Source organism: Topomyia yanbarensis, chromosome 1 (assembly GCF_030247195.1).
Source record: "Topomyia yanbarensis strain Yona2022 chromosome 1, ASM3024719v1, whole genome shotgun sequence".
Lineage (NCBI taxonomy): Eukaryota > Metazoa > Arthropoda > Insecta > Diptera > Culicidae > Topomyia > Topomyia yanbarensis.
The window spans coordinates 45,487,557-45,505,721 of record NC_080670.1 but is presented as its reverse complement, the minus strand read 5'-3'; the positions used below and the strand labels follow the sequence as shown (position 1 = coordinate 45,505,721).

The following is an 18,165-nucleotide window of genomic DNA, read 5'->3' as shown; positions in this document are numbered from 1 at the left end:
TCGAGAACGCACCAGTCATCGCCATCAAGACCATTCTCTGAAGATGGTTTAACTTTGGTTGGATTGTCATAACTTCTCCCTTCTGCCACCAAACAAGGCACCCGTATGCCAGTATTGGTCTAACAATTGTTGTGTAGATCCACTGAATGTACTTGGGTTTGAGTCCCCAAGATTTGCCGAAAGCCCGTCTACATTGGCCAAAGGCCATGCAAGCTTTCTTGATCCTGAAATCGATGTGAGCTGTCCAATTAAGTTTTGAGTCGAGAATTACCCCAACATACTTAACTTGATCTTCGACAATAATTTCAGAGTCAAAAAAAAACTGCAATGGTCGAGCTCCGGTTGTAATCCTTCGTTGCGTGAAAAGCACCATTGAGGTTTTATTTGGATTAACTGATGGTCCAACATGAAGACACCTCCACACATCAGGCTTGTTGCATCAAATCAAAAAGTGTGCCAATGCAAATACCGGTGATCACCATATGACAATCATCGGCGAAACCATACGTCGGAAACCGAAGCTCATTTAGTTTTCTCAACAAGCTATCGACGACAAGGTTCCATAGAAGTGGTGACAACACACCACCTTGAGGACATCCGCAGACACTCAGTTTTTCATCTCTACTTGTCTTACCGATGAGCACAGATGTCGGTTGCTAAGCATTGCGTGTATCCAGTTCGTGATATATGAAGGTACTCCGTGATCTCGTGCTGCTTCCAAAATGGATTCGAAAGACACTTTGTCAAAAGCACCTTCAATATCGAGGAAAACTCCTAAACTTGATTGCTTTTGGGAAAAAGCTTTTTCAATGTTGTAGACAACATTGTGTAACAGGGTGGTAGTAGACTTCCCCCGCGGATATGCATGTTGCATTGCATGCAGCGGGTGCTCGCCCAAGCTACCATCCCGAATGTAGTGGTCGATTAAACGTTCCACTGATTTGAGAAGGAAGGAGGTCAGACTGATCGGTCTCAAACTCTTTGCCTCCTCATAAGTGACGCGGCCACCTTTGGGAATGAATTTGACAGTTATTTCCATAACTGACATACTTCAACCCGCCTGATGCCACGCGGCCTCTAGGCTGGTTTTGTCCGGAGAAAGATAATAGAGTTATCAACCTCCTAGTGGACCACAGCCAGTCAGTACACATTTGGAAACTTATTTCTCAGCTTTGTGGAAATTGAATATTGCTTGAGGTGTCAGTACTATGTAAGCGCGCGCTTGTAGATTGTCGATCAGCGATATACTGAATACCATCATATTTTGTTCACTCTAGATAATCCCATGCATTGTTGAGTCTTCGCACATCATCAAACCTTAAGGAAATGCTGAATAGAGCCACAATGTGGCAGCTAAAATGGCTGCCGTCGTTTCGGCTTCTTCTTTTTATTTCATCAAAACATTACATTGGCACGCAAAATAAAATCGTTTGTAACTTTAATGTCTTATCTCAGAACCCGAACATAACCGAACCTTTGTTGTGATTTTGGCATCGCTTCACCTTAATAAATCCTAGAACCTAGTATAGGTTGCAGATCTCATAAAATCCAACCAAAACCAATGCTTGAGAAATCAATTTTTTAGGGAATATTAAATTTTTCATATGGTGTTGTGTAGTAATTGACCACACCTACAACCTTTACAAGGTCACTTGAAAAGCTGTAAAGTGACTTGAGATCACTTGAAATATGCACGCTTTCAGGGTTATTACTCAGGGTTCATGACTGTAACATTCGCTTGCATTGTATCATGTTGATCAAAACACAAAATTCCAAGATATCGATTCGATGCTATTCGACCTAAAATTTCATTCACAACTGTTCCCGAAGCCTGCAATAGCTGTCAACTACAGAAGGTCAAAGAAGATCTGGTCTAGGTTAGGGGCAACCCATCAACCGGAGGAATGTTGACTGGTTTTCTTCGAATAGCATGGCAATATTTTTTCGTACGTATATTGCAAGACCCACACGAACCGGTACGAGGTTCCAATGTGGAATATGCATTTTCTTCCAATCGAGATGGATAAACAGTTAGGAAGCTGCCTGCCAATATGTTTGCTATTTAGTTGCTCTATACGAAAATTTTCTTCCACGATCGGATCGCTAATATTGGGATAGTAAGTCATTATAATGAATGGCTGCTCGAGCTCGCCCCCGTGACTAATATACGTAGTGTATATATGTATGAAGGTTTGCTGAGTTCCAGCCTCATTTTTGCAGGTTCTCACCTTTCCCCGTACCAGTGAAGCTCGTCCATACATGAACAGAAGGCTGACAATCGACTTGTTGTGGCATAATACCTTCTTGGCACAATGTGTACATATTTATTTACATTCCATTATCATTTCACTGTTCGTTCCGCGTGGTGTACTCCTGGAACATTTGCATCACGCTTCTTAATTGCTCTCCGCAACAAATTGGGAGACGTCTTCCCTCAGGCCGGTCGTATGTGTTTGATGCGTGCCTTCAGTTGGGGCGGGTGGTCGGAACGGGACTGGTACCATCAACCTCCTCCCGTGGGATCAACTCAAAGAAGTGGGTTGCGAAGGCTGCAAAATATAGGCCGATCAAGATCCTCAGCTGGCTGGAACAGTACCCTACATTCTGACAGCAGCGTCTTCGCCGGTGCAGGCACGGCGTAAACGGGTGAATGGCAAGCAACACATTGTGGGAGACGATAAGTAGCACTTTTGCCGCATTAATCATTTTCACGCATATGTTTAGCACCCATAGTCCCGGTTTGAAGGTCGCCCATAGCGATAGGGTGTTGCTTCTTTTCAAAATTTCATTCGCATAGCAGAGAAAAATTTAGATAACAATCACGAGTGTCAGATCAGAGCAACTATACAGTGAATGATGTATTAGTACACCTATGATTAGTAGCTATGAAGTCCTTAAGGGTACAGCGCGAAGCCAGTTCTACAGCGCTAATGGCACGATTCATTGAGTTATACGCACTTTGTGCCTTGAAAGACGGTAATAAAAACGTCTTTGTAATCAACCCTATTTGACCACATCATTCCTAATCAGACTTTTACAATTAGGTACTTCCCAGCATATTGAACTCAAAAAGGGGCAAGGCGGCAAATTTCGGTTTGCAGAACTCGTCAAGTGCATGATGCCGGTAGAAAGCCTTTTCTATTAAACTACAAAACCGTCATACAACACTTTATATAACAGCTTACATATCAATTTTCCAGAAACACCATGTTTTGCTCATCTCTTATCATCAAATTATTTGAGCGGAACAGCCAATTATGCTACAAGTCGCCAAGTTACGTACAGTTATAAGTACACAAAATGTAAAAAATATAGGGTAAAACGGATGTCACAAGTCAATTAAAGTGGTCTTTGAGCCCAGGTCTAAAGATCTACATGTATCTACATAACCACTATAAAGAATAGCAGATAAGATGAATCGATCGAAATTCAAGTGAAATTAATCAAGATATTCTCGCAACTGGCTTGACGAGTACATGACGGATATTGGATATTTTTGGAACGGGATTGACAAACAGATTGCGGAAATCGATGAGTAACGTAATTTCGAAGTCCAATATGGCGACTTCTGATTAAGCAAAAAATTTCAAAACCTTATATGGGTAGTTTTGGAACGGGCGTGAAAAGTAGATGACAGAAATCTATGATTGACGTCATTTTAGAATCCAAGATGGCATTCTTGCGATCGAGCAAGGTATGCTAAGACACTTACAATACGGGTATTTTTGGAACGAGTTTGTCGAGTAGATATTTTAAGTTGTGTCATATGACTTGCGGAATATACTCAGCTAGTTTAAAAATATCCATAGGCATAGAAAATTTTGCTTTACCAGATATTTTTTTTTCGTTAACTGGTTTTCTCATCAGTTAAAATATTAATTATCTTCTAGATAAATCGTTCAGCTCACACCTTTTTGGGGGTATGAGGTGGAACCATCATCATCACGATTGTAAGGTGGCATCAAAAATCGCTATTTGACATTGATTGTTGCACCCCATTCCGAAAACACTAATAATGTTAAGCACGCCCATAATTTTGCCCAATCGAATGTCTGTATTCAATGCATCGATTTCTGTCATTTACTCTTTAAGTTTCTTCCAAAAATTTTCATTTTGTTTGTTTCATTGAGAATTGTTGACATACAATTATTGTCTAAATGGCGCGTTCCCTGGGCGATTTGGGAGCGACTTAAGGGCGGGTAGGGCGGCAAGAAAATGACGGCGGCAAATCGCTCAAATGTTGCATTTGAAATAGCCTCCTAATTGCCAGCAAATTGCTGGCAAATTGAAGGGCAATTAGCGCATCCGAGTTGGCAAATAGCCCCCCGTTAGCCAGCAACTTGCCCTTTTTGACTGGGTTCATCCATCCAACCATGCTATCACATACTTCCCAGTCAAAAAAGGCAAGTTGCTGGCTAACGGGGGCTATTTGCCAACTCGGATGCGCTAATTGCCCTTCAATTTGCCAGCAATTTGCTGGCAATTAGGGGGCTATTTCAAATGCAACATTTGGGCGATTTGCCGCCGTCATTTTCTTGCCGCCCTACCCGCCCTTAAAACGTCCCCAAATCGCCCAGGGAACGCGCCATTTAATCGCCCTTAATCGCCTAATATGAAAATTAAAAATAATACTTATTTTCGGATTCATTATCTACTCACATAAACTTATCACTACAATAGGTAATCACCACCAAACTATAGGAAGAATCAATGGTGAAATTGGCATTGCACACCAAAACTTACCACAATCTGTCTATTATTAAGACTTTAGGTCAGAGATCTTGTTCCACTATACTTACACACGATTCCACAATTTCCCACATTCGTTGGCTAAATGATGTGCACTAGACAAACAAAATACAAGCGAGAACACGTGAATTGTTTAAAAAACAATTTTAAGCTTAAGCCAAACATGAACCGCCGCAAAAATAACCAATTCCATTTCAGCCGCCAGAAAATTTGTCTCAGTATTGAAATTGCCATTAAATCGCATTCGCAAATTGCATTTATTCAAGTTGGCAAGTTGAGTTAAACGTCAAACTGTTTAAATCGCCTGACCATGTTTATCCGCATTTTTTTTTGACCGGGTTATGAGTCAATGTCATATATAAACACTTGGGCGATTTCACGAATAATGAAAAAAGTAGTGGGAGATACACCCAACAACATTAACATTATTTGCAAGTGATTGTCACTTGCAATTATTGCAAGAGATTTTTGTTTTGGGTGCGTCAACCCCATTCCAGAAAAAAAATCATATTGTTGAGGCTACAGTGTTTTACAGACCGGAAGTCACCATCTTGGCTTTCAAAATGGCCTAAACATCGATTTTCTCGTCAATCCCATTTCGAAAATACCCATATAGTTGAGGTTATAACGACGGGCAGATCACTCTAGGAATGTATAACAAATTTGCATCAACTTAGAAAAATGCATTTAATTTCCATTTTTGCATCAACTTTGCACTCCCTCGCAGAAAAGATTACTTAACAATCGTCCTACGATGATCCACTTTGTTCGATGTTTTGTTGAATGTAGGGCTGTTTTTTGTACACTCTGAAAAATTTTCACGTTCGATTTACCTGAAAACATAGGTGGTTTTCATCCACCCTATTTTTCACGTAACTATTACCGGAATTGCACGTAGCCGATTAAAATTTAGTTTCCGGTAAATAAGACATGATTGTCACGTACTTCTTACGTGATGTTTTGGTGAGATCGATGTGAAATCAGGTAATGTTTACGCGATATTCCGTTGTATTTAAAATTGCTTTTAAGGTAAGAGGTACGTGGATTTTCACGTTCGATTTACCTGAAAACATAGGTGGTTTTCATCCATCCAATTTTTCACGTAACTTTTACCGGAATTGCACGTAGTCTAATGAAATTGTTATTAAACTATGTACGTGATCAGTCCAATAAATAAGACATGATTTTCACGTGCTTTTTGCGTGAAGTTTTGGCGAAATCGGCAGGAAATCAGGTAACATTTACGTGATGTTCCATTATGTTTAAACTTATTTTCAGGTAGGAGGTACGTGGATTTCCAATGAGGATAATGGAGTTTATATACGCGCACCTAATTTTGGTTATAAAAAATCAATAATCCAAGATGCTTATAGTTCAGCCATTTGAATTCAGATATTAAACCGACTCTCTTTGCACAAAATTCAGTATTTCAATTGTCAAATTGGAATTACAGACCACTGAAAATTTGATTATTGTGTTGTCAATAAAACAATTTAATTGTTGAATTTTCGGTGGGGAAGAATTTGTCAAATGGTTAAATAAAAATTATTGAATCAGAAGTTTAGATTGCTGAATTTTTATCATTATAAAAATTGTTATGTACAGAAGCGGTAAAGATGTTTATATTTTATCGGACTGTTACTGTTTGAAAAATTTTAAGCGATTAGTTTTAAGTATCGATGTTCTGAGTTTTTTTATTTCTTTCAAAAAATCGTGCCCTAATATACAGGCTTGATTTAACTTCATACTTGAATTAATTTGTTTATTTGTTATTATGTATACATATATATGTTTTACTTTAGTTGATGATGTGATTTCCATATCTTTGACCTGAGCTTACAGATATCGTAACCAATAAAACAACTAATTACAAATTAAATGCAAGCAATCTTTTCAGATTTATTACAAGATTCTAGCCTAAAAGTGCTACATCGCTTAATCGAGCAATGTTAGCAGGTGAAAACAAAGATATTAAGCACAGTATCATTATAGTGCCAGTAGGAACATAGTTGGCTTATAATAAAGGTTTCATCGCACCTGACGTCTTTCTGAAAGACATTGTTTTTCGCCGCTTATATAGTATTCGAATAAATCAGGCACTCGTATAAGCTTATCGAATACACAAATTTCGCCAATTTCTTTGCATTGTTCATTTAACTGTTCCAAAGTACAGAGGCGACGCGTGGTTCCACCGACAACCTGTTCAATATATCACGAGGGCCCTCAAAACGTCACGAAATAAGCTGCTGATCAGAAACGTCTCTAGTTCGATTCCATTACTTTTCTGATCATATGCTTATTTCGTCGTCGATTCCATCCAACATCTAACAAATAGGACCAATGAAATTGTGGCAGGAAAATTCGCCGGATCTGAGCAAAACAAATTGGTTGTGAAAACCCATCAATGAATTGTTCAACAAAAGTCTTGTAGAATGCTCAGTTTACCGTAGAACAAGATAACATCAGTAGACATATTTTCAGTATGTAAATGCAAAAAAAACAAACAATTTCTTTGAAGCAAAAGTAGACGGTTCATTATTATCGTTAAACCAACTAAATACATACGCGCTTACTAGTATGTCCCAAGGGCAGAAACATTTTGCTAAGCTACCCAAGAAAACAAGCGTACAACCGACAGCTATGAACGTATGACGCAATGTGTTTAAAAATTATAAAGCGCTCTCGTTTTGCACACAGCTCCAACGCCCATGTGGACATCGCAACAATGCACGCTAGTTCAATATTTGATTTGAACCGGTGCAAAAGAGAATATAAAAAGCATTCACCCATGACACTCACCCTGCTATTCCATCCATCGCTCCATCCAGAGTATGCGGTGAGAGTACGTGCAAGTTTCTGATTGAACCGGTCATGGGAAAGCAGAAAATCTGTGAATTCTACTCGCTGGAGACGCTGAGTTGGTTTATGGTTCAGATCAAATCTAGAGCTTCTATTCAAAATGACACATCTACAATGAGTGACTCTTTGTTTTCTTTCTTTTTCGATTTTTAACGATGTAACTGTATCACTTATCACGTATTTCACAATACAGATCGAAAGCTAGTGGTTTTGGCTAGGATATTATGCAAAGAGTTGAGGGATAAATGTTAAAGCGACCTAATTACATATTAACAGAAGAGAAAGTAAAGAGTCACTCATTGTAGGTACATCGTTTTGAAAAAAAAATGCTCTAGAAATTGTAATAACTTCAAGTTTTGGATATTATTACTTTCATTTAAAATAGTTATCGTGCTACTGTTAACTCAAAATGGGTTTCGAGTCGGCTGATCTTGGCAACCTGTTCAATGAACAGGTTGAACGTACCGACGCGTCGCCTCTGCCAAAGTAACATCTAACTGTTCCAAGTGTAAACCGTAATCTCCAATGGCACACTAGTTGTGATGCTGTACCAACAAATTCGATTAAAGTAGAGGCTTCCTCTTCCGAAGCATCCGGTGAGAAATACCCCGATTTAATGAGCGGGTTAGCTTCTTCGAGCAATATAGTCTTAGTCGTTTCAGATTGATTGGTTAATATAAGTGAATTCACCACATCGCTTAATCCTAAACAAGAATTTTTTTCAGTAAACTACTGTTAACAATGTCTATTTTTATCACAAAGAGCGTGAAATCAGCTTATTTTCTGAATTTATTTTCTGTTTTAACTTATTTGTATTTAACGAGAGAGTTGATCAAATAATTAGCAAATTATTTGAAATGCAACTCATATGTTTGGATTAAAGATTTTTATTCACAAGAATTCGACAGAATTGACAGCGGTTATTCCTCTACCCAGTCAAACGAATGCGGAACCGGTTCTGATTTCCAGCATGAATTCCAGCTCAAATGCATCAACCGATAGAGTCGGAATCGGTTGTTTTCTTTGAGCAAGATTCCATACTCAATCCATTCAGGATTTCGAACCGGTTCCGGAATGGATTTGACGGATAGTTGGGATAGGTTGGTGTGGCGGCGCTAGTGTTTATCGTACATTAATTCAAATGTTTACACACGTTTTTTAAATATTTTTGTTCGATCATGGATGTCTGTTCTCTGTGGTACAATGTAGAGTAAATTGCAACTGTTACAGTTTACTTACATTTCGATTTCTCCAAAGCTGAATAAAGTTAAAAAAAAACGACGGTGTTGGAGAAATATCCACAAAGTTCAGCTATTCCGAACTCTCACTGAACTGATCCTCGGGTTCAGTTCAGTTCAGATAAAAATTCCGATTCCACCTTCTGAAATTAAATAAATAATAAACAGTGCAAATGGTTACACCCAATAATTAAGAAATTGTTTAAAAAATAACTTACCGTTCAATATTTGCAATAAACTGTTGGGAAATTTTTAATCCAGCAGTAAAAGTTCTTCCACCAACTCGCTTGTTGCCATATTGTTTATTTTTTGCATACCTGAAAATCACGTCAATTTCACCAAAATGAGGAGTTAACGTTATGTGTTATGCAGATCAATGTTACTAACTTCACGTAACATTTGAAGTTTTATAAAATCTTATCAGTTACGTGATATTTCACGTAAATTGGACATGTGAATTTCTCAGAGTGTAGGGTTTTGACGTCTTACACGCAACGCAAAATATATTGCACGCAACGCAAAATGCATTACGAATTTCTATTTTGATGGAAAGAAATGCATTTAATTTCGCTGATTTTTAAAAATGCATCGCAAGTGATCTGCCCCTAGGGCTATAACGAGTTTTGTAAACCAGAAGTCACCATCTTGGATTTCAAATTGGCCTAAAATATTGATTTCCATTATCTATTCGTCAACTCCATTTCGAAAATACCCAACTTTTAATAGTTAGCTAAAAATATATTAAGTTGTGTGTTCACACGGCACTGTTCATACTCAAACATTCTTTACGTAAAAAAAGTTACGTAAATCGAATATTACGTAAAAACCTGTTTTAATCCACCTAGTGTTGCGATTGTGCCTTTCTCGTTTATCCAACCTATGATTCAAAAGCTGGTTATATTCAATATAATTGTGGTGATGTTTATTACATTCTTATTATACTTAGCAGGTATACTACCACGAAATTTGACGCAGATACACTGTAAACAAAAAAGTACAATATTTTATTAGCTTAATCAGCATGAGTTGAATGTTATAATATTTTGAAACACTGGAGGAATGGGTTTTGGAAAGGATGTGTGGAAGATATGTCAGAAATCCTTCATCTTATTTCGGTATACGGTATACGCGGGTGTGAGTAAGCGTAAGGGCGGTCGACACAATACTCAACTGCATATTTTGCCTTCTTTTTGATACTCGGTTTGAGAAAATCGGGTCAGTCATCACCGAAGAACCGATGTGACTTTAATTGTGGAATATGCCCGCAATACGGAACTTCCGGAATTGTCGATAGTGGACAATATATTTAAAGACTGTTTGAATGGCAATCATAGATCTAGACCTACGAATCTAAGTAATTTGGTGACCATTTCAATAATTCTTAACTACTGAAGTATTACGATTGTAACGGTTTATGTGAGAAATTCCAGTGTAACCTCATTAACCAACGTATAACTCCGGAACCAAGAGTCAAAACCTAGTCAAATTCATCAGCAGTCAATGCCATTACTGTATCTTTCATTTGAAATCAAGTTTGTAAAAATCGGTCAAGAATTCGCTGGGTAATAGGTGTGATATTAGCTTAGGAACTTGACGAGTTCCCTGGGGGCCTCAAGAACCGTCATAGGGAGCCGATGTGGTCAAAGATACTTTGATTGGCCATTAATGATCTACACCCGTAAATTCAAGTAATGTTGCACCCATTTTAATAAGTTTTACATCATTTGGACATCATTGTGGTACCAGTTTGTATGGGAATTTGCTGTGTGACCGCACTCTTCCACCCGTAACTCCGGAACCGGAAATCGGATCAACTAAAAATTCAAAAGCAGCTTATGGGAGCATCATACCTTTCAGATGAAACTAAGTTTGTGTAAATCGGTTTAGCCATCTCTAAGCAAATTGTGTGAGTTTATATAAGTGTGTGTGTCATTTAAACTCACACAATTTTCTTAGAGATGACTGAACCAACACAGACTTTTTTCCGATCACGACGAACTGAATCGAACGGCATATGACACTCGGCCCTCCGGGCCTCGGTTGAAAAGTCGATTTTTACAGTGATTGCATAGCCTTTCTTTATATGAGAAAGCCAAAAAGTGTCTAAAAGTGAAAATGCTATATGTATACTCTAACGAAATACTGTATCGCCGAGTTTATTAAAATTCAATTTAATAAAACGATATTCTTCATTGATAATTATTAGCTCTGTAAAAATGTTTCATTGAACACCTGTTTTGATTTAATTATCGTTAGTGATATGGCCGATTTGAAATAACCATTTTAACTAGCAAAATCGTTTTCTCCCAGTGTGAAAAATAAGGAAAGCTGACATTCGTTCGCAGATCAACATATTAGCCTGTGCATGCTGACGCAAGTCGACATAAATTGACTTTTACTGTGAGTCGTGTTTACCAACATAATTTCACAACTTAATGGCAATGTTGATAAACACGGTTCACAGTAAATGTCATTTTATGTCGACTTATCAGTCGACTTCGTCAGCGTGCACAGCCTAATACACAGGGTTAATCGTCACACAAATCGGATGAGCTTTGAGTATAGTTTTCTTTCTCTCGTTAGTTTGATAGAATTAAGTGGATGGAAAAGAACGCAAAAAACAAGTGAAATATGTTGTTATTAGGCAATCCACCACGACTTTTGTTTGACAATTCGGCGAGGGGTTTGTCAACAAGTTTGCTCCTGCGAACAGAAAAACTCGTCCGACGACCATATTTCGTTAGCCCGGTTCGTTTGATGTTGAATCGAATCGGCGATTTTGTCGGACGTCGCACTCACCCGAGTTACGTCAGAAGAAATAATCAGCTGATCAGAAATGTCTCATGGATTGCCTAATTGCTATGCAAGAAAAATATTCATAGAACATTCGCATATTTTTGTGATCTATCTTTACAGATGGTATACGAAGGCAAACGATTTCCGTTGGATCCTTTTAACGATGCGGTCGACACGCAAGATTTGAGACGTGAGTGGGAGGAATGGCACAGAGCCTTCGAATTGACATTGGCACTTCGGAATGTCGAGTTTCAACAGGAAAAGCTAGTACTGCTGCTAGCTTGTGGTGGTGAGGCCTGCAACTTATATTTTATACCCTTAGGCCGTCATCGGATGAGTTTTATCCCGAACCTGTAAAAGTGCCATTGAAATCCCTGAGTATAATAACGCAATAAAAAGACTTAACAAGTTTTTTATTGGCAAACGAAACGAAGGGATCGAACTGGAAGTATTCCGATCTATGAAACAGACAGCGGATGAAACGTTTAATCAATTTCTTCTAAGGCTGCGAGGACAGGCAGCTTGATGAGATTTTTGCGATCGCGAAGAAAAAGAGATAATGCTGCAGGTCACTATTGGCGCTCGGGATGAAAGAGTTCGAGATAAAGGACTTAAGGATGTCATCGATCTCGACAAGTTAATCACTTACGCCATCAACCGCGAAATCCTTAACAAGGTCGTTTTTAGCTCGTCGAAGGAGATGATGGGGTAACATTGCGTCGTTCTGTTACTCATCTTAGAAAATGGTCCGAGCCATCATGTTCTCCGCCTCCACCACTTTCATCAGTACTAGCTCCAGCATCACCTTCTTTGCTAACATCAGCCGATCAAGTACCGGATGCACCAACTGGATCCCCGAAAGCAAGGAAGCCGAAAACCCTTAAAGAAGCGCAAAGCGATCGAAATAAATCGAATGCAAAGTGTCCTCTGAGAAAACGAAACCACCCAAACGATACATACAGTTAATAAACATTTCTGATTGATTTTTTTTCGGTGAGTAGGATAGGAATGTATAGTAAAGGGAGAATATGTAGTTTGAGATTAGAGTGTACTTGGAGGGTTTGGTTGAAGAGAAACGAAAGGAGAGTTAACTAGGAAGTTGGTGATATAAGCTGTAAGCGATCGGTTCGGAAATAAAAGTGTATCGGAATCTGAAGTGTTGTTTGGAGTGATTGATAGCGATACTCAAGGTAAGATTCTACAGTAAGAATGGACGTTTTGGAGATTCCGCTTCTTCACATCTTTCCAGCCTCTTGCTAATGGCATTTTCCCATTTTTCCTTCTTGCTTAAAATCCGCGAATATATTTCCAGTCCATATTAAGGTAAATAAGTGACACATCAATAATTATCGTGAAATAAATTCAGAGTGTGCTGTCTCGATTTGGTGATTATGAAACCACTTCAGTCTCAATGCGAGCAGTAGGACTTTGGACAGCGACTAACGTGCCCTGTCCAATCTCCCACATAACAAGGAAAATGGAACGTCGCGCTCAAACTGATATTATATAAACCTTCCTATTTGTCGCTTTTGATAGTGAACCACACCGTACCTATTGCTAAAATGAAGAAATTTGGAATCAACAAAAGCTTTTGCAGTTGTGGGCTTCCACATCGAAAGATTTTTGTTGTTATTGGAGCTTGTTATCTACCAACATTTATTTCTACGCCAGGAACAGCCCAGGGAAGCTACGTAAAACCGTTGATGTTTCTGCTTTACTTCAATAACGAATATGTAATGCTGAAGACTCCTTGCTGGTCTGCCGCAAATGATCTCAAAATAGTTCATCCCATCCGCTCAATTGAGGATTGCAGATTTCTCCAAAAGCAACTTGAAATCTTTGCTGATTGTGGTGTAGCAAGAGCCGCGTTTATCCGAAGAAGCGCTCGGTGGTCGGATTCACACGAAAGACGTTCTGGCTGAGCTCTGTCTGCAAGATCTCCAGAAATGTTTTGTGGCCGCCGAAAATCTGGGGAGAATTTTGCGAGGCACGTTGGAGAGAAGGGTACACGGGGGGGGGGGTTATACAGTAGATTATACTGAATTTTAGTTTTAGAAAGTTTTTGCGGGCTATAGGAAAGCAAATTTTAGGATTATATTGGTAACAAAATGATATCTAGTAGAAAATCAGTAGAAATTTACCGGACAATTTACCGAAGCAATTTGCTACCTCGCCCCGTTCTACTCTACACACAGCTCAAACCAAGTAGAAGAAAGTCAATCATCGCCTCCCCCATAAACACACATCGCATGAATGAAAGCTGCTTTGGAAAAACCCCTTCTGGTCAGACTGGACACATCCAGCCTCCTCTCCTCTATCCCTCTTGAGCTGCGATCCAGTCAATAATGTACCCCGATTGATTTTTGTTCGCGACAGATGATGTGGCAGGGGATAACGACTAAACAGCTCTTTCAACTTGATGTGATACGCTACCGCGAAGAGAACTCGGATGTGGAATTGCGATGGCTCAAATGTTGGCGCACCGGCAAAACTAAGCAGGAACGATGGGTAAACAGTTGTTTACCTCTGAGAACACAATTCGACTCGACCCAAAAAATATGAATGAGATTTCTTTAGAGACCCAACAAAACAAGCTGCTGGGTAAGGCGAGAAATATTTCGGCTATAAATATAGGCTGGAAATTGCTGCCTCTATTTTAACCAACTGCTCGATTGGAATTTATGCTATTTAACTGTATCGGCCTTTTAATTGAGAATGGTTCGCCAAAAGACTTATCCATTATGAACTAGTGGGGAAAATATCGGTTAGCAGGTTTTACTGGAGCATTTCTTGTTTGATAATTGCTGCCACTGGAACGAAAGTAGATACGATCTTTAATCACTAAAAGACCAGTGCATGTTGCGTTTGAAGTGGGCGTATAATTCAAATTTATGGCTCTGTTTGGCCAATGTCCGATTACTTTCACAGACAGAGGACATGAATATGGTCGCGTACGAGCATAACTGGAAATGGAATGAAATTTATAGATTTAATCTTTGAATTTTCATTCTCACACAATTACAAATGCGTGCATTTCCTAAAATTCTAAAATTTCACCTAAATGTTTTATCGATTTAGATAATCGACCAAGTTATCAGCTAACATGTCAAATGGTTCAAACATGTCAAATGGTCCTAAGTGCAAATGACAGTTTCTCTTTGTTTACTTTCTCTTCCGCTAATAACTCGGCCGTTTATATGTTTGTTCATCAATTTCAAGCATAATATGCAAGTCAAAATCAGAGTTTTTCGATAAATACAGTCGTGATTCGCTGGTTGGATACTTTTTAACTGGACCGCTTTTTAGTTGGACCTCCGCTAGTTGGACCATTGTCCAACTAAAAAGCATATGAACGTCAAAATCTCGTGTCAAATTTACTTTGACAATCAATCTGACGTTAGTTGGACAAGGCTGTGGCCCAACCAGCGAATCACGACTGTACTGAAACAATATTGAAAACTTTTATGCTGACGCCGTAATAATCGAAAGAGAAAGTAAACAAAGAGAGGCACTCATTTGCACTTAGGACCATTTGGCATGTTTGTCGAGATATTCGTTTCGCCGTTTTTTTTAAACACCAGAGTACACACAAAACTAAAATAAATCAAACAACTCACAATTATGAAACACTCAAGTATAATACAAAACACATGCTCTCAGATACCGTATATTATCACTCATAACTCAAAACAACAATTCTATCGTTTACAGTCGAGCATTCGCGTGTATTGCCAAAACACCATCCTCTGCCCCAGCGGAAATCTGAATGTTAGCAGTTCCATCGCCACCAACATTGATCACCCTACCGGTACAGCTTCCACCAGACTTACTGCCAGAGATAACGTCGCAATACGCTCCCGCCGGCAAACACGTCTGCAAGCTTTGATTCATATCGAAGTTCTCCAAATTGAATGCAACAAAGCCCCTACCACCCCGGCAGAATGCAATCTGTTGACCACCGTTACTCCACCAATCGTTCAAACCGGTTCCCGCAACAGCATTTCGGAAGCCCACCATGTTGGTAATTTGGCGCCATCTATGCTCACAAACCCATCCATTCCCGCAAGTGCCGTCGGCATTGATCGACGGAGGAATCAGATTACCTCCACCATCCTGTGGCGGTCCTTGATCGCCGTTATCGAAGAAGAAAGAGCTCATGATACGCGGAATACCGTAAGGATGGGCCAACATGAAAGCGGAAGCCATTTTGTAATTCTTAGCAACTTTGTAGGTAAGCACATTATCTCCTCCGGCGCCATGACCACGTTGATTATCATGATTGTCCACAAACACAAGACCAAGATACGATGGCAGGAAACCCCATTCTTCTCCCCAGTTCGATAGATGACTAAGTCGATCATATCCACGGAAAACGCGACCGATTTCAGCGGAGAAACGGAACTCTGTAACCGTTCCTAAATGCGTGTATTCATACTTGCTGATGGCTTCTCCGCCCAAGTCAATAACCTCCTGAGTGAGGAAAGCTTTCGCTCCGCTGGGGAACCCGTGATCAGTGTTCAAATTATTAAGTCTACCGTACACATGTTCCAAATCGCCAGGCCACATGTGCTTCACGGCATCAACACGGAAACCAGCAATACCGTAGCCGATACACTTGTTCATAAGATCTACTATGCGGTCACGTACCCAGGAAGCTCCCAGAGCCAAATCTGGTAATCCAACCAGCCAACAGTTGCGTACTTGTATAGGATCGTTATAGTTAGTGATGGGGCATTCGGGATTGAAATCGTTACTTCCGTATGGAACAGCTGGGAAGTTTAATCCATTTACTTGCGATCCTCCTGTTCCAGTTCCTGACACAGCTGCCATATGGTTGATCACTATATCGACGTAGATTCTCACGCCAACCTGATTACACCGCCAGACCATGCTAGCGAATTCAGCTTCGGAGCCCGAGCGGGTGTTAAGGTGATACGATGCCGGTTGATATCGCTCCCACCAAGGTCTACCAGATATAACCATGTTCTCCGTCGGCGGTGAAACTTGCACACCAGCAAATCCATTCGGGGCCAGGAATCGTTCGCACTCATCGGCAATATCGTTCCACTTCCACTCGAACAAATGCACTATACCGCTTCGGCCTGACCACTGGTGGGTGTCGAACTGTGCCGACACCAGTGCGGCAAAGGCTACCACTAGAACGGACGTCAGTGGCCGCATTTTTACTATGTACTCTAGCAAAGGTTTGCTGAAAATTTCCCGTAGGAGACCTTTATAATAGAACTCTTATCAACTGAAATTTAATTTGGCGTACGATTGCTAGCTAGTGGTAGCTAATCAGTGGAGATTAATGATGACAATTTTCACAGATAACTCAAAAACGCTATGGGGCACTGATAACTTTACAGCCGCTTAATCTGAACGCCAACCTAGTAATTACGACCACCCGTTGATAGTACAAATGAAGCATCACTTCATGTATGCATGTCCGTCAGTGTCCACTTTCGTGTATAATGATGTCGAATTAGCTCTATCAGATACATGATCATTTCACGTGGTCAAGCTCCTTCCGGCAATTCTTCTATCTATTTTAATTTCCGAAAAATCCCGCGTCTGTTGAACTCACAATCGAATTCGATGCCGTACCTCTACCTCATTGTCCAAATTTACTCGTTCGTTGGACATGTTTCCGGTGACACACGAATCGAAATTTCAACTTATCACGGGTTTCGAATAGGCAATAGTGGATGGTCTTCATGGAATTTACGTACAAAACCAATTTATCATATTATCCCGTATCCAGGAAGGCATTTTCAGGATATCAGTCTGTATGTGTATGTGTCTGTGGGTATGTTTTTACAGCACATTAAAAATCTTTCAAAAAAGCCCTGAGACTGCTGGAAAAAAGCGTACCCTAATGAACTTTTTCGAAGCTAGGGCATTCTAAGACCAAGTACTTCCGGAAGCATCCATACCCGGACAAAAACTGTGTCAAATGGAAGTTCACCTCTCCATGCTTCCTATGCTCCTAAGCCGACACATTTGAGATGAGTCGATGAGTCGACCTTCCTTTCTCCGCGTTGTCCCACTCCTCCTGTCATTCAGCCAACGAGTCTGCTCGGACCAGTCTCTTTGCATTATGTGCTGGTAACATTCCACGTCCTCAGCCAGAGTGATGCAGATGAGGATAATCGCGGCGATACATACTGCCTCCAACTATATTGTTCTGTTAGCACTCGCGACTCGTACGGCCATCACGTGCCCTCCGACGTCGATCTGCATCCGCTGAACCGCTTTACAGTTGCTAATCAACAACACCTCCATTTTGTGGTGGGCAATTTGCAGCTTTACACCGTTCATCCAGCTCTTGATCGCGTCTATTGTCTCCGTCACCCACACCTCCACTTCTTCAAGTGTGTTCACCCATCACCGTTAGTGATACGTCGTCCGCGAAAATTACGATTTTCACTTTCCTGAGCAGGCGCATTGCTAAGACCCCATCGTACATCCCGTTCCTAACAGTTGGACCGACAATTAGGCAATCCATGAGACGTTTCTGATC

General features: G+C 40.1%; 2 protein-coding genes across 2 annotated transcripts in view; one reads left to right on the top strand and one right to left on the bottom strand.

The window, feature by feature from the left end:
- LOC131677516 (zinc finger protein 182-like) overlaps positions 1 to 18,165 on the top strand; it is a 105,518-nt gene that overhangs the window by 10,358 nt on the left and 76,995 nt on the right. The window lies entirely within an intron of this gene.
- LOC131677519 (alpha-amylase A-like) lies at positions 15,294 to 16,864 on the bottom strand. Its single transcript, XM_058957376.1, has one exon. The coding sequence runs from the start codon at positions 16,821 to 16,823 to the stop codon at positions 15,348 to 15,350; it is 1,476 nt and encodes a 491-aa protein (XP_058813359.1). The 5' UTR covers positions 16,824 to 16,864; the 3' UTR covers positions 15,294 to 15,347.

Bases quoted from the DNA above. Each gene is read 5' to 3' on its own strand.
- LOC131677519 (XM_058957376.1), bottom strand. From the start codon at position 16,823: ATGCGGCCACTGACGTCCGTTCTAGTGGTAGCCTTTGCCGCACTGGTG.